Source organism: Martes martes (assembly GCF_963455335.1).
Source record: "Martes martes genome assembly, chromosome: 17".
NCBI classification, from domain to species: domain Eukaryota; kingdom Metazoa; phylum Chordata; class Mammalia; order Carnivora; family Mustelidae; genus Martes; species Martes martes.
The window spans coordinates 44,762,577-44,789,539 of NC_137905.1; the positions used below are offsets into that span (position 1 = coordinate 44,762,577).

The 26,963-nt window shown below is 53.2% G+C and overlaps 1 protein-coding gene across 1 annotated transcript; it reads left to right on the forward strand.

Annotated features, from left to right (window-relative positions):
* The first annotated feature begins 258 nt into the window (after positions 1-258).
* On the forward strand, positions 259-25,603 carry CATSPERG (cation channel sperm associated auxiliary subunit gamma). The gene is made up of 29 exons (XM_080829147.1): positions 259-311; positions 1,465-1,748; positions 1,836-1,889; positions 6,249-6,393; positions 6,729-6,855; positions 7,038-7,110; positions 7,999-8,154; positions 11,286-11,457; positions 12,578-12,715; positions 13,712-13,771; positions 13,968-14,087; positions 14,642-14,692; positions 14,798-14,927; positions 15,634-15,745; positions 16,782-16,940; positions 17,065-17,177; positions 18,022-18,235; positions 18,558-18,620; positions 18,718-18,916; positions 19,078-19,184; positions 19,310-19,390; positions 19,482-19,538; positions 22,511-22,667; positions 22,868-22,931; positions 23,052-23,147; positions 23,424-23,513; positions 24,542-24,634; positions 24,724-24,823; positions 24,908-25,603. The coding sequence occupies exons 1-29, from the start codon at positions 284-286 to the stop codon at positions 25,187-25,189; spliced, it is 3,525 nt and encodes a 1,174-aa protein (XP_080685273.1). The 5' UTR covers positions 259-283; the 3' UTR covers positions 25,190-25,603.
* Positions 25,604-26,963: the final 1,360 nt, after the last annotated feature.

Here is a 26,963-nt window from a genome sequence, read left to right on the forward strand (position 1 = left end):
GGCGGCCATTTTGAAACCGGGCAGGAGGGGCGGGCCGCGACGGTTGACCGGTTTCAACTAAGCGACTGGTACCGCGGGGCGGGGGAGAAGAGGGAGGTGCCTGGGTCCACCCCAGGGAGGGATGCGGGGGGCGGGGGGCGGAGAGAAGGGGAGGGAGGAGGGGGAGGCGAGAAGGGGAGAGGCAAGAGAAGGGGAGGCGAGTGGAAGGACCGAGCAAAGGAGGGGAGGGGCGGAGAAAGAGCGGGGCGACGCGCAGGGAGAGGCTAAGAGAAGAAGCGAGGAGATGAGTAGGGGCGGGGCTACAGGAGGCGGTACGTGGAGCCGGTAGGGGTCCGGGGTATGGAAAAGGGTCGTGAAAGGGGAGAGTGGGGCCAAAAGGTGTCGCGGTCCGGGGGAAAGGTGAGGATCGAGAAGGCGCTGACCGACAAGATAGCGCCCGCGTGGAACGAGAAAAAGGTGCAGGGCGAGGAGAAGGCGCGGGGCGAGGGGAAAGCCAGTGGCGAGGAAAGATCCCGAGGCAAAGTGAGGTTATCTAAGGAGAATGGGCGTGGTTCTACGAGGGGGCGAGGTGAGGGTCAGGCTCGAGAAGAACAGCTCTCCAAAGACCCGGGGAATAGGCGGATGGCCAAGGGGCGGGTCCAAGAACAAGTACGGCGCCCGGAACGGGGGCGGGGCAAGGAAGGGAAGCCGACCGAGGAGCTTGCTCCAGGCGAGAAACAGGGGCGGGGACAGGGAAAGGGGCGGGGCGTGGACAAAGTCTGGGCTCTGGAACCCGAGAAGAGGGAGGCTAGGTACAGGACCCAGTACCTGGGCAGGGCCCGGGCCAGGAGAAAGGGGAGATGCGAAGAGAAGTGGGGGGACGGGACAAGAAGTGGGGGCGGAGCCAGGTGCAGGTGCAAGTGCAAGTGCACGACCAGAGAGAATAGCAGGTCTGGGGAAAATAGGTGGGGCATAGTCAAAGCCAGAAACAGAACGGGAGACCCGGTGAAGAGTAGGGACGGGATGCAGAGCAGAGGCGGAGCAAAGAACAAGTATGGGGCAAGGTTAAGGTGTGAGGCGAGGAGGCGGGGCGAAACTAGGAGCAGGGGCGTGTCCAGGAGCAACGGTAGAGGAGGGACCTGGAGTAAAACTAGAGGCGGGATTCAGAATAGGAGCAGGTGCAGCGTCTGGGTCAAGGGCGAAATCTGGAGCAGAAGCGGAACCAGGAGCAAGAGCAGGGCGGGGGCCAGAAGCAAGAGCGGGGGCGGGGCCAGGAGCAAGAGCGGGGGCAGAGCCAGCAAGTGCAGGGGCGGGGCCAGAAGCAAGAGCAAGGGCAAGAGCAAGAGCAAGAGCAAGGGTGGGGCCAGAAGTCTGAGTAGAGGTGGGGCCAGGAGCAGGGGTTGGGCGACGCGCCGAAACTTGGTAGGCTATCTGAAGGTGGCTCCGGGGCGCAGTCTGGCTGGCAGGTGTTGACCCTCTCTCCAGGTTCGAGTCACGTTGCACGCTGCCCCGCGATGTACCCTGCTGGCCCTGCGTGGCCGAGACTCCGAATTCTGCGGGCGCTGTGGGCACTACTGGCGGTACTATTGGCATCGTGGAGGCTGTGGGCGTTCCAGTATATCCAGGAGTGCACCTGGCAGGTTGTCCTGAACAAGTTCGAGACGGTAGGCAAGAATGGCATGAGCGACCGTTTCTTCCATCAACAGCCCGTGGCGACACTGGACAGTGTGTTCAGCCCGCTGGTGGATGCACCCACCGACCAGGGCGAGGTGAGGGGACCGGGGTCGGGTGAACGGGAGAGGTCATAGATCTGCACCCCACTGGGCTCTGGACATTTGCCCAACCTTTTCTTGCAGAAATACCTGAGCTTCCCATACTACCTGAAGATCAACTACTCCTGCGATGGAGAGGTGAGTGAGTACAGCAGGAGTGAGCTCATTCTGTGTGGCCCTCAGTTTCCCCAGTTGCTCACATTTTAATAGTGGTGACACCACCAGATCTTGGGGACCCTAAGGATACAAGAAGATTCCCAGTATCTCACCAGTCACATAGTAGGTGCTCAAGCAAGCTTTTTTTTCTTTCTTTCTTTCTCTCTCTCTTTTTTTTTTTTTTTTTTTTGCCATTAAAAATTGAGATGGGGTGCCTGGGTGGTGCAGTGGGTTGATCATCAGACTCTTGGTTTTGGCTTGGAACCTGAGTCCCACCTCTGCTCCACTCTCAGGGCCGAGTCAGTTTGGGGCTCTCCTTCCCTCTCCCTCTATCCCTCCCCTTTCCCGCCTCTGTCTCGCTCTCTTTCTCTCTAAAATAAATAGATAAATCTTTTTAAAAGATTGACATGTAACTCACATATCATAAAATTCACCATTTAAAGTGTACAGTTTGATAGTTTTTAGTATGTTAACAAAGTTGTGCAATCATTACCACTAATCACAGACCACATTCATCACCCTAAAAAGAAACCCAGTACCCCCATCCTTCAGCCTCTGGAGACCACTGATCTACTTTCTGTTCCTATGAATTTACTTATTCTGGACATTTCATCATAAACGGAGTTCGTCGTCCAATAGGCAGCCTTTTGTGCCTGATTTCTTTCGCTCGGCACATTTTCAAGGCTCGCCTATGCCATAGCATGTATCAGTGTTTCCCTTTTACTGGCTGATTAATATTTAATTGTAAGGATGTGCTACATTTTGTTTAGCCATGCACCAATTGATGGACATTTGGGTCATTTCCACTTTGCTGGCTATTATGAACAACGTTGTTATAAATGTGCGTACAAGTTTTTCTGTGGACACGTGTTTTCAGTTCTTTTAGGGAAATGCCTAAAATGGAATTGCTGGTTCTAACGTTAACTCTGTCACACTTCTGAGGAACTGCCTGATTGCTCTCCAGAGCAGCTGCACCATTTCCCATGCCCATCAGCAATGTCTGAGGGAGGGTCCCCTTTCTCTGTATCTTCACCAACGATTGTTCATCTCCTGATGATGGCCGAAAGATGTGGGTGCGAGGCGGTATCTATCTCATTGTGGTTTTTTTAAAAATTTTATTTATTTATTTGACAGACAGAGATCATATGTAGGCAGAGAGGCAGGCAGAGAGAGAGAGGGGGAAGCAGACTCCCTGCCGAGTGCAGAGAGCCTGATGTGGGGCTCGATCTCAGGACCCTGGGATCATGACCTGAGCTGAAGGCAGAGGCTTTAACCCACTGAGCCACCCAGGTGCCCCTCATTGTGGTTTTGAGTTACATTTCCCTCATGACTCCTGATGCTGACTACGTGCCCACGGGTAACTTATCTATCTTCTTTGGAGAAATATCTACTCAACTCCTTTGCCAAATTGGGTTGTCTCTTTATTGTTGCCCTGTAAGCTTTCCTTATAGCAGATGGATGATTTGTAAATATTTTGTCACATTCTGTGGGTTCTTTTTTTAAAGATTTTATTTATTTATTTATTTGACAGACAGAGATCACAAGTAGGCAGAGAGGCAGGCAGAGAGAGAGAGGGGGGGAAGCAAGCTCCCCGATGAGCAGAGAGCCTGATGCAGGGATGGATCCCAGGACTCTGGGATCATGACCTGAGCCGAAGGCAGAGGCTTAACCCACTGAGCCACCCGGGTGCCCCTCTGGGTATAATTGTCTTCCATTGCTCTATATGTCTGCCTATATGACAGTATCACATAATCTTGATTCCTGTGGGTTTGCAGTAAGTTTTCAAATCAGGAAGTTTGAGTTCTCCAACTTTGTTGTTCTTTTCCAAGATTGTTTTGGCTCAGGTGAGCTCTTGGAGGACAGTAGAGTGTTGTGGTCTAGAACTAAAGATCTGGAGGCAGCCAACCTGGGTTTGGATCTGCCATTGACCGACATTTACTTGGAGGAAGTTGGCATGATAGTTGATACTTTGGGCTCTGAAGCTAGGCTGCCTGGGTTCAAATCCCAGCTATGCTACATAGTAACTGTGTGCTCTCTGGAAAATTTCTTAAGGCTTCTCTATCAAAGTTTCCTCATCCTTAACAAGGATTCAATAGTGATCATACGCACTTCCCAAAATGATTAAATATGTGCGAAGCACTTAGCACAGTGTCCGGTCATAGAAAGAGCTCAGTGAATGGTAGCAAGAAGTTTGCAGAGTGTGACCCCGGGCAGAGACTTTTACCCCATGAACCTTCTCTTCTTATCTGTAGAAGTGTGATAATAATACCTTTATCTGGCCATTCAACACCTATAATGAGTCAGATCCTTTTTTTTTTTTTTTAACACAACGTGGGGGATATAATAATTAACAGCATGGCTGGGTTTTTCTTATGGATTCAGGCCATCAGGGAAGCAATCAGCAAGTAAACACATAAAGTAATTTCTGAAGAGTAATCAGTGCAAAGAAGAAAATAAAATGTGGTATGTTAGAAAAGGAGGTGTTATGGGATGGTTGGGGAAGGTCTCTGAAGAGGCTTGAGCAGAGACCTGAGTGATGAAAAGGGACGACAGAGGAGACTGGGGGAAAACACCCCAAGCCAGGGGAGAGGCTAGCAAGAGGAGCACGATGGTGCTGAGGTAGGACAGGGGGTGCTGTGTCCGAGGAGCCCTGAGGAAGGGCACAGTGGGAGGGGACAGGGCAGGGAGGTGACCCCAGGCAGAGTGAGGAAGCGGTCCCTGTTCTGAGTGAGATGGAGGCAGGAGGAGGTTCTGAGCCAAGGCGTGCCTAATCTGACTCAGGTGTTCCCAAGCTCCCTCCTGCTGGGTGGGGGCAGGGTGTGGGGGCAGGGTGGGGACAGGGAGACAGGAGGCTGGCGGGTGCTCTAGGCAGGAGATGAGGGTGGACAGGACCAGAGCCACTGTTGCTCCAGTGGGAGAGGCCCTGCTGCCCTGTGGTTGAAAAACCCAAGGGGCGCCTGGGTGGCTCAGTGGGTTAAGCATCTGACTCTTGGTCTCAGCTCAGGACTTGATCTCAGGGGTTTGAATTCAAGCCCCATGTTGGGCTTCATGCTGGGCATGGAGCCTACTTAAAAAAAAAAAAAAAAAAAGAAAGAAAGAAAGAGAGAAAGACCCAGAAGTAAGGCTGGGACAGGTGCAGTTGGCTGAGCTGATGAAAGCCTGTGCAAAGGTGGTTGGACCCATTATTATTTTTTTTTTTTAAAGATTATTTATTTATTTATTTATTTGACAGAGAGAGAAATCACAAGTAGGCAGAGAGGCAGGCAGAGAGAGGAGGAAGCAGGCTCCCTGCTGAGCAGAGAGCCCGATGTGGGGCTTGATCCCAGGACCCTGGGATCATGACCCGAGCCGAAGGCAGAGGCTTAACCCACTGAGCCACCCAGGCGCCCCTGGACCCATTATTTTTGAAAAGATTTTATTTATTTATTTGAGACACGTGCACGCGCGCGCACACACACACACACACACTCACACTTGAGTCAAAGGTGGGGAGAGACAGAGGGAGCCTGATGTGGAGCTGTGTAGCAGGACCCTGACCCCAGGATCATTACCTGAGCTGAAGGCAGAGGCTCGACTGACTGAGTCACCCAGGCCCCGCTGTTGAACTCATTAAATCTCTCTCCCTGGTCCCACGGCTTATCCTGCACCCAAGGAGGCTGCTTGAGTACAGCCTTCTCGTCGCGATGCCTCTAAGCCTTTGCTTACGCTGTTCCATACACCTGGTACACCCTACTCCTTCCCTCCTTCTCCACTGTAAGCCCGGCCTTCCTTTCTCCCCCCAGCCAGGACCCTGGAATTTCTGGGAGGCTGTCCCTGGCTATCTCTTCCCACTCCTTCCCTGTTCCTTTCTGTGTAATTGTCCTATCCCACCGTCATCCACAGGCTCCGGCTCCAAAACCTGGCTATCCTCTGACGGGGTGGGGGTGGCGGACAGTCAGATTTCTGCAGGGAGGGTAGAAACTTCAAGAGTGGGACTGGGGATCCAGAAGTGAGGAACAGGCTACCAGCAGCTCTGGGTGCCAGGTTCATTCCCACCTGCCCATGTTTGCTTTTCCCGTGCTGCCATTCCCTGTGCATTCCCTCTGTCCAAATTCTGTCTGAAGACAATGGCTCTGGCCTTACCCCCTCCTGGGACTCACTTCACAGCCCCTAGCCCTTCTGCCTGTCTCCTCGCCTGGCCTGTCCCCACCCCAGCCCCAAGCCTAGACCATGTTCTCTGACCTTCCCATGGTGCAAGGTCTGTTCTCCCACCTAGTCTGAGAAGGCTGCAAAGATGGGCTCAAGGCAGGGGTACCCAGAGCCTCTCTTAAGTAAACACCTGTGGGGCCATCTTGCCTTCAGTCCTCCGAGGCCCAGGTCCGCAAGGGCCACCTGACGGGGCTGAAGCCCGTGGTGCTGGTGACCTTCCAGTCCCCAGTCAATTTCCATCACTGGAAGATAGAACAGCTGCAGATCCAGATGGAGGCAGCCCCCTTCCGCAGCGAAGGTGGGCCTGGGGGGGCACCTGGAGGGGCCACAGCCTGGCCAGGGTGTGGGGAGCTTGCTGGGGGCCTCCGTGGGGTCCATGACCTGGAGGGGGAGGCTGACATCCTCAGAGGAGCCCATGGCCTGGAGGGGTTGTGGGAGTTTGGGGGGGGGCGCAGTGGGGCCTATGACCTGGAAGGGGCTACAGGGAGGCCTCAGCAGGGTCCATGGCCTAGAGAGGGGTCCTAGAGGGAGGAGGTAGGGGGAGGTGGAGGGAGATCCCCGTGGCCTGTGGCCTAGAGGGCGTCCTCGGGGGGCCTCAGGAGCCTCAGCGTCCACTGCCCCCCCCCCCCGCAGAGCAGTGCACCGCAGAGCAGGTGTGTGTCATGAGCTGGTACACGCCCATGCCCATCAAGAACGGCAGCGTGCTCATGCGCGTGGACGTCAGCAGCAATGGCCTGGGGCCCTTCATTCCCACGAAAAGGTGCCTTTTCCTGAGTCCGGAGCAGGGGGGCAGACTCTGGGAGGGACTTCCCAATCTCCAGATCCCCCCAAGAAGCCAGGAGGAGAGCAAAAGGAGGGACTGGGGTGGGGACGTGGTTGGGAGCTATGGCAGGAGCCCCGGAAACCGGAACCCTCACTCTGCTCGTCCGCACCTGCTGCCAGGTTTCAGGTGAACATCAACGGCTTCCTGCAGAAACAGCAAGACAACACCCTCCACTTCACTGTGGGAAATGAGGTGAGGGGCCCAGACAGCAAAGAAACATGGTAGAAAATGTGGGTAAAAACCAGGGGGCTGGGCCCCCAGTTACTTCCCAGACAAGTGGCAGACCCCATTCCCGGAGCGCTCCCTTTGCGCCAGGCCCCAGGGGAAGCGCTGTACTAGGTGTGCAGCCACGTTCAGTCTTCACAGTGACCCTGTGTGGGAAGGCGCTCTCACAAACCCATTTTCAGGAGGAGAAAACAGAGGCCCCTAAGGGGCGGAGCCATTTGCCGCCAGTTTTCCAGCACTTACACAAAGTCTGCCTGTGCACGGTGCATTCAGCAGGCACTTAACTGAGCACACAGTGTGGCACCGTGAGAACACGCCAGTGAGCCCACGGACACAGAGCCAACATTCTAGTGGCAGAGACAGACACTGCACAGTAAACATGAAAAATCAAGTAAATTCCAGAGTAGGTGAAGGGGGGTAAGTGCTCTGGAGAGATTTCAGGGTGAAGGGGGTTGGGTCTGGGCAGGAAAGGATTGCATAGTTAATGGGGTGGTCAGGAAAGGCATAACGAGAAGGTGGACGTTTGAGTAAAGTCTGGGAGGAGGAGAGGAGGGAAGCACGTGGATACTAGGGGAAGAGCATTTCATACACAGGGAACAGCCAGGGCCAAGCCTCAGAGGTGAGAAGGTGCCCAGTGAGTCTGGGAAGCAGGGAGGAGGTCCACGTGGCTGGGAGAGGGTGAGCCAGGGGGAGAGCGATGGCGGATGGGGTCAGAGAGGTGACAGGGACAAATCGAATGTGGCCTCGTGGGTCAGGTGAGGACTTTGGTTTTTTACCCCAAATGAGATGGCGCCATGGGAGGGAAGGGGAGTGTTGAGCAGCCCCTCCTTCCGTCCGCACTTGCCCCCCGGCCAGATCTTCAATCTGATACCCCGCTACTTCATGAACGTCCCGTCGAGGCCCCTGTGGTACACTGTGGACCAGGCACCGGTGCTCATCCTGGGGGGCATTCCTGAAGAGAAGTCCATCCTGCTGACTGACACCAGCTTCAAGGACTCCTTTCTTGTGGAGGTGAACGGGGCGCAGCCGGCGGTGGGCGACCTGGGGCTTCCTGGAGGGGGCTGCACCTCAGCCTCTAAAATAAGGTGGGACCTGGGGCTGTGGAAAGACTAAAGACACAGCAGCTCCCACGAGAGGCAGATAGTGGGAAGGGAAGACGTAACACCGCAGCCAGACGCCCTGGCTTCAGATCCGGGTTCAGCCACCACCTGGCTCTGTGACCCTGGACCAAGGCATTTCACCTACCCGGGCCTCAGAGTCCCCATCTGTCCCATCAGGAAAATGCAAATAATCTTTATATTCACCTCATAGAATCCTCGTGAGCTGGGTATAAGCTAACATCAGCCAGGCATAGAATGAGCACTTTACAAAAACACCACAAGGCCATCGTGATACCCAGCAAAATTAGATAGAACCCTTTCATATCATCTAACATGGCTGGTGTCAGTTTTCCCCAACTATCTAAAAATGTCTTAAATTTTTTTGGGAGGGTGGGCACCTGGGTGGCTCACTAGTTAAGCCTCTGCCTTCGGCTCCGATCATGATCCCAGGGTCCTGGGATCGAGCCCCGCATCCTGCTCCTTGCTCGGCGGGGAGCCTGCTTAGCCCTCTTCCCTGCCTGTTATCTCTCTTTCTCTCTTTCAAAGATATAAATGAAATCTTATAAAATTTGTAAAAAATTAAAAGAAATTTTTTTATTGGAATGTAGTTGACCACGATGTGACATTGGTATCAGAGGTACAATATAGTGACTCAGCAAGCTTGTATGTTGTGCTGGGCTGGCCACAAGGCTCCCATCTGTCCCCATACGACGCTGTTGCAGTATCACGGGCTGTGTTCCCTGAGCTGTACCTTTCATTCCCTCAGCTCATTCATTCCCTAACTGGAAGCCTGGATCTCCCACTCCCCTTCACCCATTTTGCCTGTCCTCCTACCCCTCGCCTCTGGCAACCATCCGTTCGTTCTCTGTATTTATGAGTCTGATTCTGCTTTTTGTTTGTTCATTTGTTTATTCACTTGGTATTGTTGTGTTTTGTTGTTTTAGATTCCACATATAAGTGAAATCATATGGTATTTTTCTTTTTCTAACTTATTTCACTTAGCGTAACACCCTCTAGGTCCATCCATGTTGTTGCAAATGCCAAGATCTCATTTTTTGTGGCTCAGTAAAATTCCATTGTGTGTGTAAACCACATTTTCCTTATCCGTTCATCGACAGATACTTGGGTTGCTTCCATATCTTGGCTATTGTGAATAATGCTACAGTAAACATAGGAGTGCATATATCTTTTCAAATTAGTGTTCTCATGTTCTTTGGGGAAATACCGGGTAGTGAAATGACTGGATCATATGGTAATTCTACTTTTAATTTTTTATTTATTTTTTAAATTTATTTTATATTTGACAGGCAGAGATCACAAGTAGGCAGAGAGGCAGGCAGAGAGAGAGAGGAAGGGAAGCAGACTCCCCGCTGAGCATGGAGCCTGATGCAGGGCTCAATCCCAGGACCCCGGGATCATGACCCGAGCCAAAAGCAGAGGCTTCAACCACTGAGCCACCCAGGCGCCCTCCTTTTAATTTTTTTAAATTTTTTTAAATTTTTAAGTAATCTCTACACCCAACCTGGGGCTCGAACTTACAATCCCAAGGTCAAGAGTTGCATGCTCTACTGACTGAGCCAGCTAGGTGCCCCAGAGGGTTCTTTTTCCTCAACATCCTCCCCAACACTTGTTGGTTCCTGTGTTGTTGACATTAGGATTCTGACGGGTGTGAGGTGGTATCTCCTTGTGGTTTTGATTTGCATTTTCCTTTTTTTTTTTTTTTTAAGATTTTATTTATTTGACACAGAGAGATCACAAGTAGGCAGAGAGGCAGGCAGGGGGGCGCGGGGAAGCAGGCTCCCTGTTGAGCAGAGAACCCAGTGTGGGGCTCGATCCCAGGACCCTGAGATCATGACCTGAGCCGAAGGCAGAGGCTTTAACCCACTGAGCCACCCAGGCGCCCCTGATTTGCATTTTCCTGATGAAGAGTGATGTTGAGTATCCGTTCATGGGTCTGTGGGCCACTGTGCATCTTCTGAAAAATGTCTTTTAAAGTTGGTTTGAATCAGGATCGACACGTTGCCTTTGGTTAAGTCTCTTAATACTCTTCTCGCCTGTAAGTCCGTCCCCCACGCCACGTCCTTCGCCTCATCTACCGCCTTTTCTCAGGCACGTGGAGAAACCAGGCCTTTTGTCCTACAGCGCTGAGCCACTTGCTTCTTCATGGAACCGCTTAACTTGTTCCTCGGACCCTACGTGGCAGTCTGCTCGGGCTGCTGTGACCAAATACCACAGACTGTGTGTCTGAAACAAAAATGTATAGTCTCACAGTTCTGGACAAGTCCAAGATCAAGGTGTCAGGAGGGTCGGTTTATGGGGAGGCCTCTCCTCAGCTTGCAAGCACCTTCTCACCGTGTGCTCACCGGCGGGGAGACGGAGATCGCTGGGGTCTCGTTCTCCTTTCATAAGGACACCAGTCCCATGGGATCAGGGGCCCCTCTTTATGACCTCAGTGGACCTTAATTATCTCCTTAGTGGCAGGGTTAGGGATTCAACATATAAATTGGGGTGGGGGACACAGTTCGGAGGATAACACCCCATAGAGTTATTGCCTATAAACTGGTACTGAGCTCTAGAAGCTTGATTACGTCTAGATTCTTTTAGTCAAGAGTCCTCCATTGATGGTGCTTTCCCGTGGTTAGTCTGTGATATCGCCCGTGTTAGTGATTGGTCCGTGGGTTCAGATAGTAGCAGCCTGAGAGCCAGTTGTGTCCCAGGTAATATAGGGTGGCTGGGCCAAGCACGAGATCTTTGGGATCTGACTGTGGTCTGGGGGAACCGAGATTGCTATACACCGTTGAGTATGTTACACACTGCCAAACTCAAGGGAGCATGCCTAGTCCCCGTTGCCTCTGGCTTGGGTCACCTGCTTCCCGGGCCCATGCTGGGGAAGTGTGGCCACAAGGTCCCACTTCACAGTGCTCGGGGAGGGTGCCCTGGGGGTGCCTGTGTCCATCCTGAGCAGTTGCCTCCCCTCGAGGCTGGACGTGGGGGGCTGAAGCCGAAGTGAAGCCGCGCCTCACTGACTCTGCTCCCCTGCAGTTGAACATTGACAGTTGCTGGGTAGGCTCCTTCTACTGCCCTCAGACCATTTTTACGGCTACCATCTATGACGCCATTGCCACCGAGAGCACGCTCTTCATCCGGCAGAACCAGCTGGTCTACTATTTTACAGGCACCTACCTCACCCTCCATGAAAGCAACCACGGCAGTGGTGAGGGGCCCTGGCGTCTCGGGGAAGGGGTCCTGCCTGGAGGAGCCCCAGGGAGGGCACCCCAGTGAACCCGCCCACTGTCTTTTCCATGGGTGGGGAGGGGGGTGTTGGAGGGACTTTCTGAGGTCCTTGATCATCACTACCTACCCTGAATGGCCTTCCCCTACCCTCTGTATGTGGGGGGGAAGGCTTTCCTCTGGACCTATGAACCAGCAGAGGAAGGCGTGAGAGGGAATGGAGGGAGCACAGAGAGAGAGACAGATAGACAGAAAGGCACATGTGCATGTGCGCACACACACACACATGCACAGTATCAGAAAGACAGAGGAAGACATTCATAGCAAAGGAGAAATTTGGAGGGTGGGACAGAGGCATGGAGAGTCAGAGAGAAAGGCAGACAGAAAGTGGGGTGAGCAGTTGGAGATGAAAAGCCACAAAGGAGACTGATCTCAGAGGAAAAAGAAAATTTTGATTCAACCTTATCTTTTAAATGATACCCAAACCCTCCTGGTCCTTAGCTTCCCATCCTCTCCCCTATATAAATGAGAGATGTCATTTTATAGGGTCCCAGAAACTTGTATTATAACCTACATTTCATTAGGGCTTATTCCCAACAGCTTCGTTTTTGTCCCTTTCTTACTTAGGACATTTGCCAGTAGGAGGAACCAAATAAAAATGGACTTAAATCAAAGAAAGGGGTATTTATGGGCTCAGATAGATGAAAAACCTAGGAGCGTTGGGTTTCAGGTACAATTGGATCTAGGGGCTCACTGGAGCTTGGACAGGCCCCTCCGGGCTTTTATCCTCTCGGGGGCCCAGGGAAGAGCATCTCTTCATTAGCAGCTCTAAGCTTGGGACTATCTCTGATTGGTCCAGCTTGGTCACATGCCTAGTTGAACCTGCTGCTCTGGTCAGGGGAATACAAACAAGGTGGGGTTGGTCCAATCTCTAGCTCACTGACAAAGTATGAGCAAGGGAGATTTTCCCAAAGGCAGCTGGGCTCTATGCCAGGGCCCATCAGACCCCACACTGAATAGCCATCAAGGCCATGGAAATGTGGATGGGGGTCAGGTCCCAGGTCTATAGACCCAGGTCTGAAGTTCTATGCCGGTCCCCACAGGGAGCTGGGTTCGTGTCCTGGCCAACGAGTGCATCAAGAGCCTGTGCCCCGTGCATTTCCATAGCAATGGCTCAGAGTACATCATGGCCCTCACCTCTGGCAAGCGGGAAGGCTATGTCCACTTTGGGACCATCACAGGTAAGGACGGGGGCCTCTGGCAGTCCAAGAGACCCCTCCATACCCGTGTGCCTCTGAGAATTCCAACTGCTGGCCCTCATGCCTCACCAGGTGCCTTCAGGAGGGGCCCCAGGCTGGAGGTTGTCCCTGTGAGTGGGGATGGGTTTATGCATTTTATAGGAGTAGGACTCTAGTGTGTTGTATATCTTTCATGATATGCTTGGTTTCAAAGGGAAGAAGCCTAATTCAAAAAGTCATTTAGGCATATTTGTGGATTTGATAAATGAGAAGACCAGAGTCCCACTTCAGGCATGGCTGGATCCAGGGGCCCACAGGGTCTGTCATTAGGACTCTGCCTATCTCTTGGCAAGGTAGTGTAATATAGTGATTATAGCAGAGAGAGATCACTTGAACACACCCAACCCAGGTCACCTGTGGCTTTGGACAGGTGACTGAACCTCTCTTTTTGGTCTCGTTTTCCTCATTTGCAAAATGGGGTTAATGATAATACTAGTAGCTGCCTCTTTGGGTTGATATAAAGATTAAGTAAGTTGGGCTAGGTAAAGGTCTTAGGACAGTGCTAGGGACACAGTGGATGCTCTAAAAAGGTTTATTATTATGAACCCTGAGGTTTGGCTTCATTTGCAGGTAGATACTCCTCTGGGGGTTGAAGATGGTCAAGGAAGTTGGGGGGCTCACATCTCCCACCAGTTCGAGTCACCCCAAAAGGATGAAAGCAACCTCTCCCATTAGCTCTAGCATGAACCTAGGGTACACTCTGATGGGCCCATTCTGGGTCAGCGCCCAGACCGGAGCCAATTACTGTGACCAGAGATGGACCCACGATGGTAGGCCAGGTGTGAGTGACTGTCAGGTCGGGGGTGAGACTCGCCCCCTGAAGTCCCATGACTCGGGGAAGGAGGCACGGGCACCACACCTGGTTGATTGGAGACCTGGCTTGGTGGGATGCCAGATGGACTGGGAAAGGCCTGAGCGTGGACCTGCTGTGCTTCGCAGATGGCCACGTGTCCTTCCAGGTGCTGCCCAAGCAGCGGTCTGTGTGCGAAGGGATACAAGGTACCTAGCTCCCGGAGTGGTCTTTGGTGGGCGGGATCAAGAGTGTGGGAGAGCAGGGAAGGTTGGGAGCGGTCACGGGAAGGAACAGTGGTGTCTTGGGAGGCTTGGAGAGTCACAGGGATAGGCGTGACAGTTACAAGAGACCATGGAGAGGGGCGGGTCCAGGGCTGCTCTGGACCTCGCCCTTCTTGTCCAGTTTTCAACTGCTCCATAACCTGGGCCGTATTCATTGCTGGTGACTACATTCTCCTGATGCTGGTGGAGATCCAAGACCCCACCACCAGGAATTATTTCCAGGTGGTCAGCTACGACTTGGGTAATTGGGATGCTGGGGGGGTTGCTGAGTGGGAAGGGGCAGGAGCCTAGATTATGAACTTCGTGCCTGTCTGGCGGGATCTGTGCTAAGCAGACAGGGGGAGGGAAATATTGTTCACATCACTCCTGGGTAAGAGGTAGTGGTGGAGAATGGGCTTGGTGGGGTGGAGAAACAGAAGAAAAAATATGCTTGGAACAGAGGGGGAATGGGGAGGGAGGGAGATGGGAGAGGTGAGCAGAAGCCAAATCTGGAAGGGCCTTGTGGCTCACAATAAGGATATTGTATTGTATTGTATTTTACCTGAAGAGAATAGGGCTGCCCTGTACAGTTGTATAGGCTGTAGACTGTACTCTCCAGCCAAAAGTAGTCAGAGGAGGCAAGTCTTGTGCCCTAACATATTCACATAAAGAAACCCTAAGGGCCAACAGGCCCAAATGAGAAGCCACTGGAGGGAAAATTTTTTTGGAGGGCTTGGGAAGGTGGTGACTTGCCCAGTTTCAGATTTTGAAAGCTCAGAGCCTCAGAAGATTTTACTGTGTTCTCTCCGGCTATAGTCAGTGATAACCTGGTCATCCTCTACACCATCCCGGAATTCATCCCTGATGGTAGGAAGGGAAGGCAGAGGGGGCCTCAGAGGTGGATGAGTGCCAGGAGGGGCCCAGAGGACCATTCCCTCACTGCTGTGTCCACTCTGCCTCTGTCCCGGCCAGCTCGAGGCCTGGAGTTTCTGATGATCCTAGGAACAGAGTCTTACACCAACTTCATGATGGTACCCAAGGGCATGTTCTACAACCCATATAACAACCTGCTGTTCATCTGGGGCAACTTCCTCCTGCAGAGGTATGGCACAGGGCCTATCCTACCTCTCCTGGGCCCGTCAGGGTGGGGGCCCTTTCTGAAGTCATCAGATTTGCAGAGCTTGCACATTTCCAGAAGTTATGAGAATTGTGATGGGAAAACACAGACCACAGTGATCAGAGGTGGGATGGGGAAGCTGAGATTTTAAAGCTCTGGGAGGCCTTTTCTTTCTTTCTTTCTTTTTTTTTTTTTTTGAGATATTTATTTATTTGACAGAGACACAGTGAGAGAGGGAACATAAGCAGGGGGAGTGGGAGAGGGAGAAGCAGGCTTCCCACTGAGCAGGGAGCCCGATGCAGGGCTCTATCCCAGGACTCTGGGATCATGACCCAAGCTGAAGGCAGACGCTTAATGACTGAGCCACCCAGGAGTCCCTGGGAGGCCTTTCTTAAATGAAACCCAGTGTAAGGACCCAACCTATGCAAAGGGCATTGTCGGGGGAAAAGTCAGGACACTCTGCACCCCTCAGGAACTTAGGGGCCCCATGGACTGTTGGCAAAGTGCTGTGTTGGCCACATGCTCCTGTCTGGAGGTGACAGGTCACCCAGGCTTCCTGGTACGTTCTTACCAGGCTAGCAGAGAGCTGAGTAAATGAGTCTTGGATTCCATTAGGCCCAGAGCTGGGGGAAGCAGATACCCTGCAGGAACCTCGCCTGGGTGTCCCTTGCTCCCATCTCTGCCCTTGCAGCTACAATAATGAAAACTTCATCTACCTGGCGGATTTCCCCAAGGATCAGTCCATTAAGTACCTGGTCAACTCGTTCCATGGAGAAACAGCTATTGTCACAGAGACAGAGGAGGTGGGCTGCCCTGCTCCTCTCCCCAAACCCCAGGGGTCTCCCCTCTCCCCCATCAGGGTAAAGGGGTTCAGAGAAGGAAACGGCCTCAGGGATCCCAGAGAAGGGCAGGGTAAAGGGGTTCAGAGAAGGAAACGGCCTCAGGGATCCCAGAGAAGGGCAGCGGAAGCTCCATTTATAGCTGAGAATCCTGCATCTCAAAGAGAAAGTCATTCCCCCCCACCCAGTCTTTCACCAGAGTGAAAGACTCAGTCATGATCTGATTTCCAGAGCATGTGGTTCACTTCATAACACTGAGCACTTACTGTATACCTGACCCAGCGCTGGGGGTACAGTGGTGACTGAGTCAGCCCTGGACCTTGTCCTCACAGGGCCCCAGTCCAACGACAGTTCAGAGTAGCTGGGGCTGCAGGGAGGAAGACAGTACCTATGGAACTTCAGAAATGGGGTGCTGCTGAATTTCTAGTTCAGTGTGTGTGTGTGTGTGTGTGTGTGTGTGTGTGTGTGTAAGTGTGGTGTCAGGGAGGGCTTCACAGAGGAGGCCACATGGAGGAAGGGTTGCATGAAATCCTCCAGGCTGAGTCTCAGAAGGGGCTAAAGTCTAGAGTCAAATGTGTGGTGGGGTGGGCATCAGTGCAGAGATGGGAAACTGAGGCCAAGGGGAGGATGAGAACCCCAGAGACTGCAAAGAGTGAGGAGAAGACAGGGCTCGCCCCTGGGAACCCTGGAGGGATGTACCTATTAGGGATGCTTTAGTTTCAAGTAATAACCACTCGAGCCGACTGGAACATGGAAAACATTTATCGTGGTGAGCTGGGGCTGGAAGCAGAGGTGGTCGGGCTCTGGGGAGAAGAGATGGCGTCGTAGAGAGAAGGTGTGTGAGCTCACCTGGCACTGGCTGGGAGTGAGCTCTCCAGCCTCACCCTCAAGGAATGGGGCCACCACACTGGGTAAAGGGAGAGGTGGGTCAGAGGTCCCCGTGGCCCTCACACATACACACACACACACACACACACATATCTGGCTGTCGCACCCCCAGATCTGGTACCTCCTGGAGGGCAGCTACCGGATGTACAGGCTATTCCCATCCAAAGCCTGGGAGGTGCATGTCAGCCTACAGGTGATGCAACAGTCCTCTTTCTACACCCACATTGAGACCATGGTCACCCTCTTCTACGAAGACCGCCAACTGTACCAGGTGCCTGTGGGTGGGTGGGGGGTAGGGTTGGGAGGGTCACAGGGAGGCACAGGGCAGCCACAGGGTAGCTGCCTGAGCGAAGCTTACCTGGGCCTGCCCCCCCCCCCCGCCCCGGCCCCCGCAGCTGGTGTATCTCATGAACGGTGGGCAGGGCCGGCTTGTCAAGAGGCTTGTGCCTGTGGAGCAGCTCCTGATGTACCAGCAGCCGGGCAGTCACTACCTCTTGGAGCGACGGCGGTAAGATCCCGGACCGCAGTGGTAGTCAGGGGGCCTAGGTGCTGCCCACATGAACCACCTGTTCCTGGAGGGAGAGCGAGTCATCCCCAAGGACAACCTCAGGGCCGTGGTGGGGCAGCTTAGGGCCCCTAGAAGCTCAGAGGAGGGGCCAGATGGAGAGGGAAGGTGGGTGCAATCAGGGAGAGCTTCAAAGAGGAAGAGGTGCAGGAGCCTCTGTGAGCTGAAGGGGGAGGAGGGATTAGCCAGGTGAGAAGATGAACGGTTCTGGCCATGGGGAGCCAAATGTGCAAAGGCCTTGAGAAGGAAGGGAGATTGGGTGTTCAAGACTGAGAGAAAGGTACAGCGCAGACAGAGTGCCGTGCTGGAGGGAGGGTGGACAAGGGGAGCCTGGTGATCGTAGGGAGGAACTTGGACTTCATCCTGAGGGTGCTGGGGAGCCACGATGGGACTAAGAGAAGGGATTCCATGGCCAGATGTTACTGCGTTCAATAATGATCCTTCTGGTCACCTGCGGAAGAGCCTGGGAGGCAGCTGGGAGAGGGAGCAGGGAGAATGGGGAGGTGGGAGAAGGCATAAGAAGTTGGTTTGCGGGGTGGGTGTCTAGGAGGGGGTCCAGAACTCCGGTCTGAGGGACCCAGGGATGTTCAGGAGAACTTGTCCAGGGGCACCAGGGGCTGAGGCTGAGGAGGAAGGTCAGGGCTGGACTAGATCTGGAGAGTCGGCAGGGCAGCGCAGAGGTGGGAGGAAGACCTGGGGGGTGGGGGTAGGCCCACAGTGCGCCAGGCGCGGAAGAGTCAGCCTCGTGTTCCCCACCCGCCCTCGACACCCCACTGCGCCGGCCCAGGAACCACCTGACGCTGTCCTTCACCAACTTCTGCCCCTTCACCGTGATGCGCTTGCGCGACCTGCCCGACCCGCAGATCTACACTCGCCAGGAGCGCTACCGGGCACACCCGCCACGCGTGCTGGAGCCTTCGGGCTTCCACGACCAGAACTCGCTCGCCGTCTACCAGGGCCTCGTCTACTACCTGCTTTTTCTGCACTCCAAGTACCACAAGGTGGGCGCCCGGCGGGAGCCGGGTCTGATCTGGGACTGAGGAGGCCTAGAAAGCAAGGCCCAAGTACCTCGAGAACCCCGGTAGAGGCTGGAAGTGAGCGGAGCCACCTGGGAGAGTGGGAAGCTAAAGGGGGGGCCGGGGGAGCAGACGAGCAGGGCTTTGGGAGGGTGGCTGTTGAGCTGGAAGTAGGGCTCGGGGACGGGCCAGCGTCTGGTAGCTTTGGCTTTGGGTTAGGGGCTGGGTACGCCACCTGCCTGGGGCCGCCTCCGCACCCCCCCACCGCCCCGCCCCACCCCGCCCCAGCTCACGGTGCCGCCCGCAGCCTTACGCGGACCCGGTGCACGACTCCACCTGGCGCTGGTGGAAGAACAAGAAAGTGGACCAGGTGCGTGGAGAGGGGTGGGGGTCGGGGGAGCGGCAGCGTCAGGACACCCCTCCCCGTCCCGGTTCCGGCTCTGACTGCCCCGCATCCCATCCGCCAGGATTACTACTTCTATCTGGCTAGCAACTTGCAGAGCGCGAGTAACGTGTACATTGACATGGCCAGCTACGAGAAGATCTACGACCTCAAGGCCGAGCACGAGCTGCCCGAGCGCATCTACCTGGACAAGGGCACCAGCTACAGCTTCTCCATCTTCGTGACCGTCCGCGGACACTCGTTAGAGTTCCAGCCGGAGCGCGGTCTGTGGGCGACGCCAGAGCTGAGTCCCCGGGGCGGGGCGGGGCGGGGGCTGCGGCCCGGGGATTGTCTGCGGGGCTAGGGGGCGGGGTCTGGGGGCAGGGCAGCGTCCCGGGCGCGCGACCCTAACCCCTCCCTGTGCTTGTAGTGCTCACCACCTTAGAGCTACGCAGCAAAGTGGATCTGGGCGTGGTGCTGGCCGACGCGGACTGCATCGAGGTGGTGGTAAACCAGAAGGTCCTCATCAATCGCAACTCGGTGCTTTTCTGGGTGAGATAAAGCGGGGAGGGGGTGTCGAGGTGGGGGCTGCGCTCCCGGGGCAGGGCACCGTTAGAACTGTCCCCGGGGTCCTCAGTCAGGTCTGTTGACGCCTTCATTTCTGCCTCCAACCCCAGGTTACGCTCCGTGATAAAATGTCTTGCTTTGATCAGGGCCTTAGTGGACATCACCTCATGAAGACCTCCGTGTTGGTCAAGGTTCAGTCCAAGCCTGGAGGGGAGGGGACGCGGGAGGAGGGGAAAGACTGAACCCATGGGGCCCACTGCCATCACCTGCTTCGACCCACAGGTGGTGGGCGCAGTCGGGCACTGCTTCCAGAACACACATCGGGGACTCCACATGCAAGTATTGGACCTCGGGGTATCGGGACCAGTGGTGGGAGGGAGGGGATTGGATTGAGTTTCATCGGGGCTGGTTCTAAGTGCTCCCCCTGGAAATCTCACTAGTGCCTGCCCTAATTCCTTTTGGCCCATTCACCCACCGACCCACCCACTCACTCTTTTCATCCATTCATGTTTGCAGAAAGGGCTGCCTTTGTGGTTGCATACATTGCACCCAGGCTTATATGTTCCTTCTAGTATTTTTCTGCACGGGAGTAAAGCATCTGTGACACAGGCCTTTTTGTTCCCAGCCGGCACAAAGGAAGTCACGTGGTCCAGCTGGGCCCTTCTTTCACATGTTGCTCTTCAATTTGCCCCTCGACACATGCTTTGTTCACTCCATGGGTCCTTCGTTCTTCGCTTGCTTACCCATGCAATACCCCCTTTTTTTTTTTTTTAAGATTTTATTTATTTATTTGACAGAGATCACAAGTAGGCAGAGAGGCAGACAGAGGAGGAAGCAGGCTCCCTGCCAAGCAGAGAGCCCGATGTGGGGCTCGATCCCAGGGCCTTGGGACCATGACCCGAGCCGAAGGCAGAGGCTTTAACCCACTGAGCCACCCAGGTGCCCCTGCAATACCCCTTTTGCACAGAGGCAGACACTGAAGCTCAAAGAGGTGCAGACATCTGCTCAGAGTAACCTAAGGAGCTAATAAGTGGTAAAGGAGGGACTTGACCGAGGTGCCTTGTTCTCACCCCCTTCCTTGGCCACTCATTTGCAGACAGACCCTATCCTCCCTCCTGGCTTGGTATGACCCAGGACAGTAGAAGAAAAAAAAAAAAAAAGGAGGGGGTTGTAGTAGCCCCCAACGCCTCGTGGGTAGGAGGAGAGCAGGAAGGAGTGTCTGACTCAGCATCCAATAAGTATTTCCTGCTGGCCTTGGTGATAGGCAGTATTTTCCTCTTTATGATAGCCCCAGAAGGTCAAAGTTAATATCCTTATTTTTGACCTGAAGAGTCTAATCTGCAACACCCTGTTACAGCAAAAGGTTGGGAACAACCTCAATATGGGTAATAAGGGAGTGGTGAAACACATTTCGGTCCATCCACACAACAGAAGACTATGCAGTTGTAAAAAAGGGGAAAAAAGATATCCACATACAGATGTGGAATAGTCTCCAAAGTGCATTTTATTTTGTTTTTAAGATTTATTTATTTAAGAGAGAGAGAGCGCGAGCGCATGAGCAGGGGGAAGGGGGGCAGAGAGAGAAACTCAAGCAGACTCCGCACTGAGCGTGGAGCCTGATGCAGGACTCAATCCCATGGCCCTGAGATGAGATCTGCGCTGAAACCGAGAGTCAGGTGCTTAACTGACTGCACTGCTCAGACACCACCAAAGCATATTTTATTCTAAAGAGAAGAAAACTGGGTACAGAAGAGTATGTATAAAACATTAGCAGGAAGGAGACTAACCGAGAGCGTATATTCATGTCGGATTTCCTTTGTATGAAGAAACTGGGAAAGTAAGTAAGAAAGCCCTTATGGTAGATTACTGCCCTGAGATGGAGGAGAGGCAGGACACTCGGGGAATGGGAATGGAAGGGAAACTTGTCACCGTGTGTGTGTGTGTGTGTGTGTGCACCCACATGCACACGCCCAGAGGAAAGTGGAGAGAGACGAGATGAAGTAAGGGGGCAGATCACATGAAGCCTAGTGGGCCAAGCTGCCCCAGGAGCTGAGGAGGGACTCAGCCTTTCCCAGGCTGCATGCAGGGGACAGACTGGGGGGAGGGACGGGAACAGGGAGACCAGGGAGGACACAAGGTTGGGCAAGACAAGGGGCGGGGTGGGGGGCACAAAAATGTTGAGGAGGTGAGGGAGAGAATGGCTCCGTTTTGAAGTCTAGAGACAACAGGATGTCAAAATGGACTGGCTGTGGGTGTGAAAGAGAGAGAGAGGTTTCCAGGATGAGGCTTTGAGCCTGGACATGGAGGGATGAGGGTGCCATGAACCAAGATGAGTTGTGGATAAACTGAATCTGAGATGCCCTTTGGACCTCCCAGTGAGTGAGCGGCTGATAGGTGTAAAGTCTTGTGCCCATGCCTAGCACAGGGAGTGCTTAACCTATGGCCACCAGCCCCCGTCCACATTCACCGTCAGGGCTGTGCCACAGTCTCTGGATGTCCGTGTCCCTTTGACAAATGAAACCTTTGGACCCTACCCCTGAAGTGGGCAAGAGGCTGTTCATTTTGAAGACCCTGTCATGGGAATTCCCTAACCTCTGACCCCCATCCCAGCTTCACTTACCTCCTATAACCCAGGCTCCTCCCCGATCTATTATTTGAGAATTCAGGCCCAATCTGAGCCCTGTGCAGTCCGCTACCAATAGGTGTTAGTGATGTTGTGTCTTTTCCTGGAGGCAGCTGGAGCCAACCTCTCAGCTCTAATTCCAGCTCTGTCCACTTCAGGTGTGGCTTTAGATAATTAACAGATGGGGCAGGCGCCTGGGTGGCTCAGTGGGTTAAAGCCTCTGCCTTTAGTTCAGGTCATGATCCCAGGGTCCTGGGATCCAGCTCTGCATCGGGCTCTCTGCTCAGCAGGGACCTGCTTCCTCCTCTCTCTGCCTGCCTCTCTGCCTACTTGTGATCTGTCTGTCAAATAAATAAAATCTTAAAAAAAAAATAGATAATTAACAGATGGTTTGACCTCCCTGTGCTTTGCTTTTGCCATCTGTCATGGAGATGTGAATAATCTCTACCATACAAGGCTTGTTTTTTTTGAGGGTTAAATTTGAGTTTGAAGCACTTAGAACATCACCCAGTGCCTTGCACGCAGTAAGAACGACATAAATATTTTGCAGTTTTAGAGTATTGTTTTAAGGCTAATAATTATGTGGCAGCTGGCGGGGTGAGTCCAGCCGGAAGGGGCCAGGTGTGTGGGAGGAGGCGTGTCTGCCCCGCCCCACCCCCCAGTGCAAGGCTTTTCTCCTCCCACTTAGGGCAACTTGATGATTCCATTGCTCATCGGCTGTCCCCCAGGGAAGCGCCTGGCCTTCGACATCACCTACACGGTGGAGTACAACCGCCTGCAGAACAAACACTACTTTGACTGCGTGCACGTTGACCCCGAGATGCCCTGCTTCCTCTTCCGTGATAGTGCGTGTCCAGCCCCTCGCTCCATTCGTTCGCGGTCCTCTGTCCCCACCACTGCTCCTGCCTGCCTTCACTGCCCGCTCACTGCCTGACTCATCCTCTGCTCCTTCCCCTTGGTCTTCTCATCTCTCCTTCCTCTCCTCTCCATTCTCCACTTCTGGGGCCAAGCTTATTCTCCTCCTGGCCTCCCTCCAACCCCACAGCCTTCTACCCTTTCTTCTTGATCCAAGACTTGGTGACAGGAGAGTCGGGCAGTTTTCAGGGCAGGTAAAGACGTGGCCAAGCCAGGGACTGATGGGAGTTGCCGGGGGGATGGGAGTGGGTGGTAGAGGTGATGCTGGACTCTGGACTCTGAAGCCAGTCCATGTACACCTCTGCACCTGGCAGCTACGTGTTCAAGGTGGTAGGCGGTGGGCCCACGATGGACACTGTCATGGAATACAGCGAGGAGGAGATTTACCGCTTCAACAGCCCCTTGGACAAGTAATGTTTGTGGGACCCCGCCCACAGTCCGCCCTCTTTCCTTGCAAGGCTTCTCTTGCTTCCCAGCCACAGACCTCACGCTGGCTGCAGGCACCACTCACCTGGCATCTCAAGGCTCCTAGAAGGGCACAAATGCTTGCCCCACCCTCCTAAGTCTTCCCCCTGCCCCTTCCCTCCTCTGCTCATACTGCTGGCCTCTCTCTACACCTGCAGCAGTGGGACTCCCCCCCCCCACCCCTATCCCGCACCCCACTGAGGTTACACGGTCCTGCACAGGACTAACAGCCTCATCTGGACCACCAAGAACACAACGACCACGAAGGACTCAGCCTTCAACATCATGACCCACCAGAGTTTGGGCATCGAGTGAGTGCATGGCCTGACGGCTGGTCCCTTTATCCCCCACCTGTCCACATGGTCTGTCTGGGCTGTTGTCCCTTCTCCCTCTGGGAGACCTCTTGGTTTTCAAGCCAGACTGACTTGCCTTCGTGTCCTTCAAATGGGGTGACTCTTTGTCTGCAGGGCTGGTCCTTACTCTTTCTTCAGGCCTTAGTTCAGATGTCCCTTCATCCAGGGAGACTTTGCTGCCATTCTAAATGGGACGTTGGTTCCCACGTCCTCCTGTGCTTTGCCCCTTCTAACCCCCACCTCTCTGCTTGTACCTCCCCCATCCCAACCTGCCCCTCTGGGCTGTCCCTCTCTCTTGTGGGGTCTATCTGCCTTATAGGTCCAGGTCCTGATAGACTAAACATAGTATTTGTTGAATGAGACAATGAAGGAATTCATTCATTCATGGTAGGCATTTATTGAGATTTGAATGGAGGTCATGATGAATGAATAAAACAATGGAGGAACAAATTAGTATACAGAGGCTCGATAACTATTTTTGATTCAGTGAAAGTAAGAAAATGATACCATGAGCAAATGAAGGAAGTGAATGAATGAATGGAGAAACCAACTTGCACCAAGTCAGCAGTCAACCTAATTTATTGAATACATGAATAAAGGAAAGCATAAACGAATGGAGATGTGACTTTGTACCTAGCAGGTACTCAAGGTATATTTGTGGGATGAAGGAATGAAGGCAGCAAGGAATAAATGAGGAGTTGGCACATGATAGATACACACTCTGTAATCTAGAGGATTGCATTGTAATGGAGGAACTGACAGATGGCGATGTTAAGGTGGGAGGACACGAATGAGTGAACAGCCCAGTCACATGGTAGGCGTGGAGTCAGCCTTACTGGATGAATGAATGAAGGAGGGAATCAGGGGAAGGGGTAAGATTACATCTCGTTAGTGCTCACCTAGAGTTGGTGGGCTGGAAGGAGGGGTCAGAGGTTGGCACGTGCTAGGCAGGATCTGTAGCACGTTGCCTGAACTTGGGTCCCCAGGTGGCTGTGTCTGGAGAACTCCCCCTGCCATGACACCATTCCCCACAGCATCTTCGCCCCCGAATTCTTCTTTAAGGTGTTGGTGAGCAACAGGTGAGCCAGGCATGTGGCCAAGGTAGAGTTGGGGCTTCCTATGGGGTGCCCAACCCCTTCCCCAATGCTGAACCCCATCCCCCCCCAAGAGGTGTGGACAAGAGCACATACTGTGACCATCAGCTCATCTTCCTGTTGCATATCCATGGCCTCCCACTCAGTGCCAAGCGGGCCCTCTTCATCCTTATGGTGAGTGGCTGCCCAGGAGCTGCGCTGTTAGGAGAATGGGGCTTGGGCTGCCTCCACCCCATGTCTGTCATGTGGTGTCTGCAGGTGTCGTTCATTGTGTTTATCGGCCTGGTGACCCTCTACATCATCTTTTGCCTCCTGCTGCCCCCGATGGTGAAGGCCTGCAACATCCTCCGCTGGAAGATCAACAACATCATCACGTCAGAGTCCTACTACACCTACAAGTCCTCTTCTAGAATCTTCAGCGCGACATCTGGGACCAAATCCAGGGCCAGCTCCAGCATCAGCTCCAGCGTCAGCTCCAAAGTGGTGGAGGGGAACCAGGAGGTCCCTGAGGAACCCTTGGAGAAGCAGTCTATTACTTGAGCCCCTTGACTGCCTCAACCCCGACCCGTGCACTCCCCTCACTTCCTGGGCCATCTTGGAAATCCAATTATCACCCATCCCAGGCTTTTTTGGTTTTGTTTTGCTTCGATTTTCACTTCTCCTTCAGACCTAAATCCTCATATCAGAACCAGCTGTGGGCCCTTGTAAGGGCTCATGTTCAGTTAGTTTGTACCACACAGCCCTATAGGTCATTAAAATCAAAATCCTTCTGTGCCATCTGGTAAATAGCATCTTCTCTGTGTGCCTGCCAACCCCACCCCTCCCTGGGCTGCCCCCAACCTCCCTACAGTCCAGCAAGGTCTTCCATGACCCAGACCCATCGCTGTGGCCTGCAGTACATTCTGATTGTTCGGTGCCCAGGTTTAGTACCAATCATTAAATATTTTGAATTTCAACACCTATCTAGTGTCTAGCTTAAGGGGGGACTCTGGAGAGGTTAGGATTTTTGTTTTAGTTGCAAGTAGCAAAAATTTCACTTAAATGGCCTATACAGAAATGGTAATTTTGGGGCTTTAATATAGGCTTCAGGTATAGTTTGATCCAGAAGTCGTCAGTGTCTGTAGTGTTCTGGCTCCATTTCCCTGTAGCTTTCCCTGACCTTCCCTCCTCTCAGTGTAGTCTCTAATCTCAGGCCAGCCCCCTTTACAGTCTGAGGTCCACATATGTTATTGTCCAGAGAAAGAAGGGGGTGGAGTCCAACATTCCCAAGCAAGTCCTATCAATCACTCTGATTGGATGGGGATGGGTCCTAAGCTCACCATTTTACTACTCACACTGCCAGAAGTTAAAGCCAATTGAGCCCACCCCTGGAGCTGAGGGCAGGCTCAGCTCTTGATTATGGCCTAATCTCTTGATTATGTGTGAAGAAGGACAGTTATTATAAGGCAAATGTGCTGTCAAGAAGGGAAAAGACTGAAAGGCAAAAACAAAACAACCCCCAACCCCGACAAAAAGGTCCAGGGCTCTGCCATGCAGACCAAAGGATGAAGAGGTTGTCCTTGAGATGAAGACCAGGGAGAAGGAGAAGGTTTTGGGGACAGACTGAGGCCTTCGGGGTCATGGCATGTATGGCAGTTCAGGTCTGAGAGACTTCTGGAGGAGGTCATCCAAGAGGCTGCAGGGATGTCAGATCTGGGGCTCAGGAAGAAGGTTGGGGATGGTCAAGCCGTATGGCACTGTAGTCCCCAGTAAAGACCCATCAACAATATTAACTGCGTTGACGCAAATAAGGAATATGTGATAATATCCTGTTTTGTCCTGTCTTAGTCCGTTCAGGCTGCTATAACAGAATACCATAAACTGGGTGGCTTACAAACAACAAATTTATTTCTCACTGTTCTGGAGGTTCAAAGTCCAAGATCAAGTTGCTGGCAGATTCCACGTTTGGTGAGAGCCTGCGTCCTGATTCATTGATGGCCACCATTTTGGTGTGTCCTCATGTGGTGAAAGAGGTAATGGAGGTCTCTGAAGTCTGTTTTATAAGGGCATTAATTCAATTCTGAAGGTTCCCAAAGGCTCCACCTTCTACTACCATTACATTGGGGGGGGTTAGATGTCAACGTCTGAATTGGGGGTGGGGGAGGACAAAAACATTGACATTGGATCCATGGCAGACCCCTTTTCTTCAGCAAAATACATTTTCATCTCAAGCACACGTGAAACATTCTCCAGGATAGAGATATGTTAGGTCATAAAACATGTCTTCTTTTTTATTTATTTTTTAAAGATTTTATTTATTTAGGGGCACCTGGGT

Bases quoted from the DNA above. Each gene is read 5' to 3' on its own strand.
- CATSPERG (XM_080829147.1), top strand. From the start codon at position 284: ATGAGTAGGGGCGGGGCTACAGGAGGCG. The intron at 17,178-18,021 runs GTAAGATCCCGG...GCGCCGGCCCAG, and splicing joins TACCTCTTGGAGCGACGGCG to GAACCACCTGACGCTGTCCT. The intron at 19,185-19,309 runs GTGAGATAAAGC...CTCCAACCCCAG, and splicing joins GCAACTCGGTGCTTTTCTGG to GTTACGCTCCGTGATAAAAT.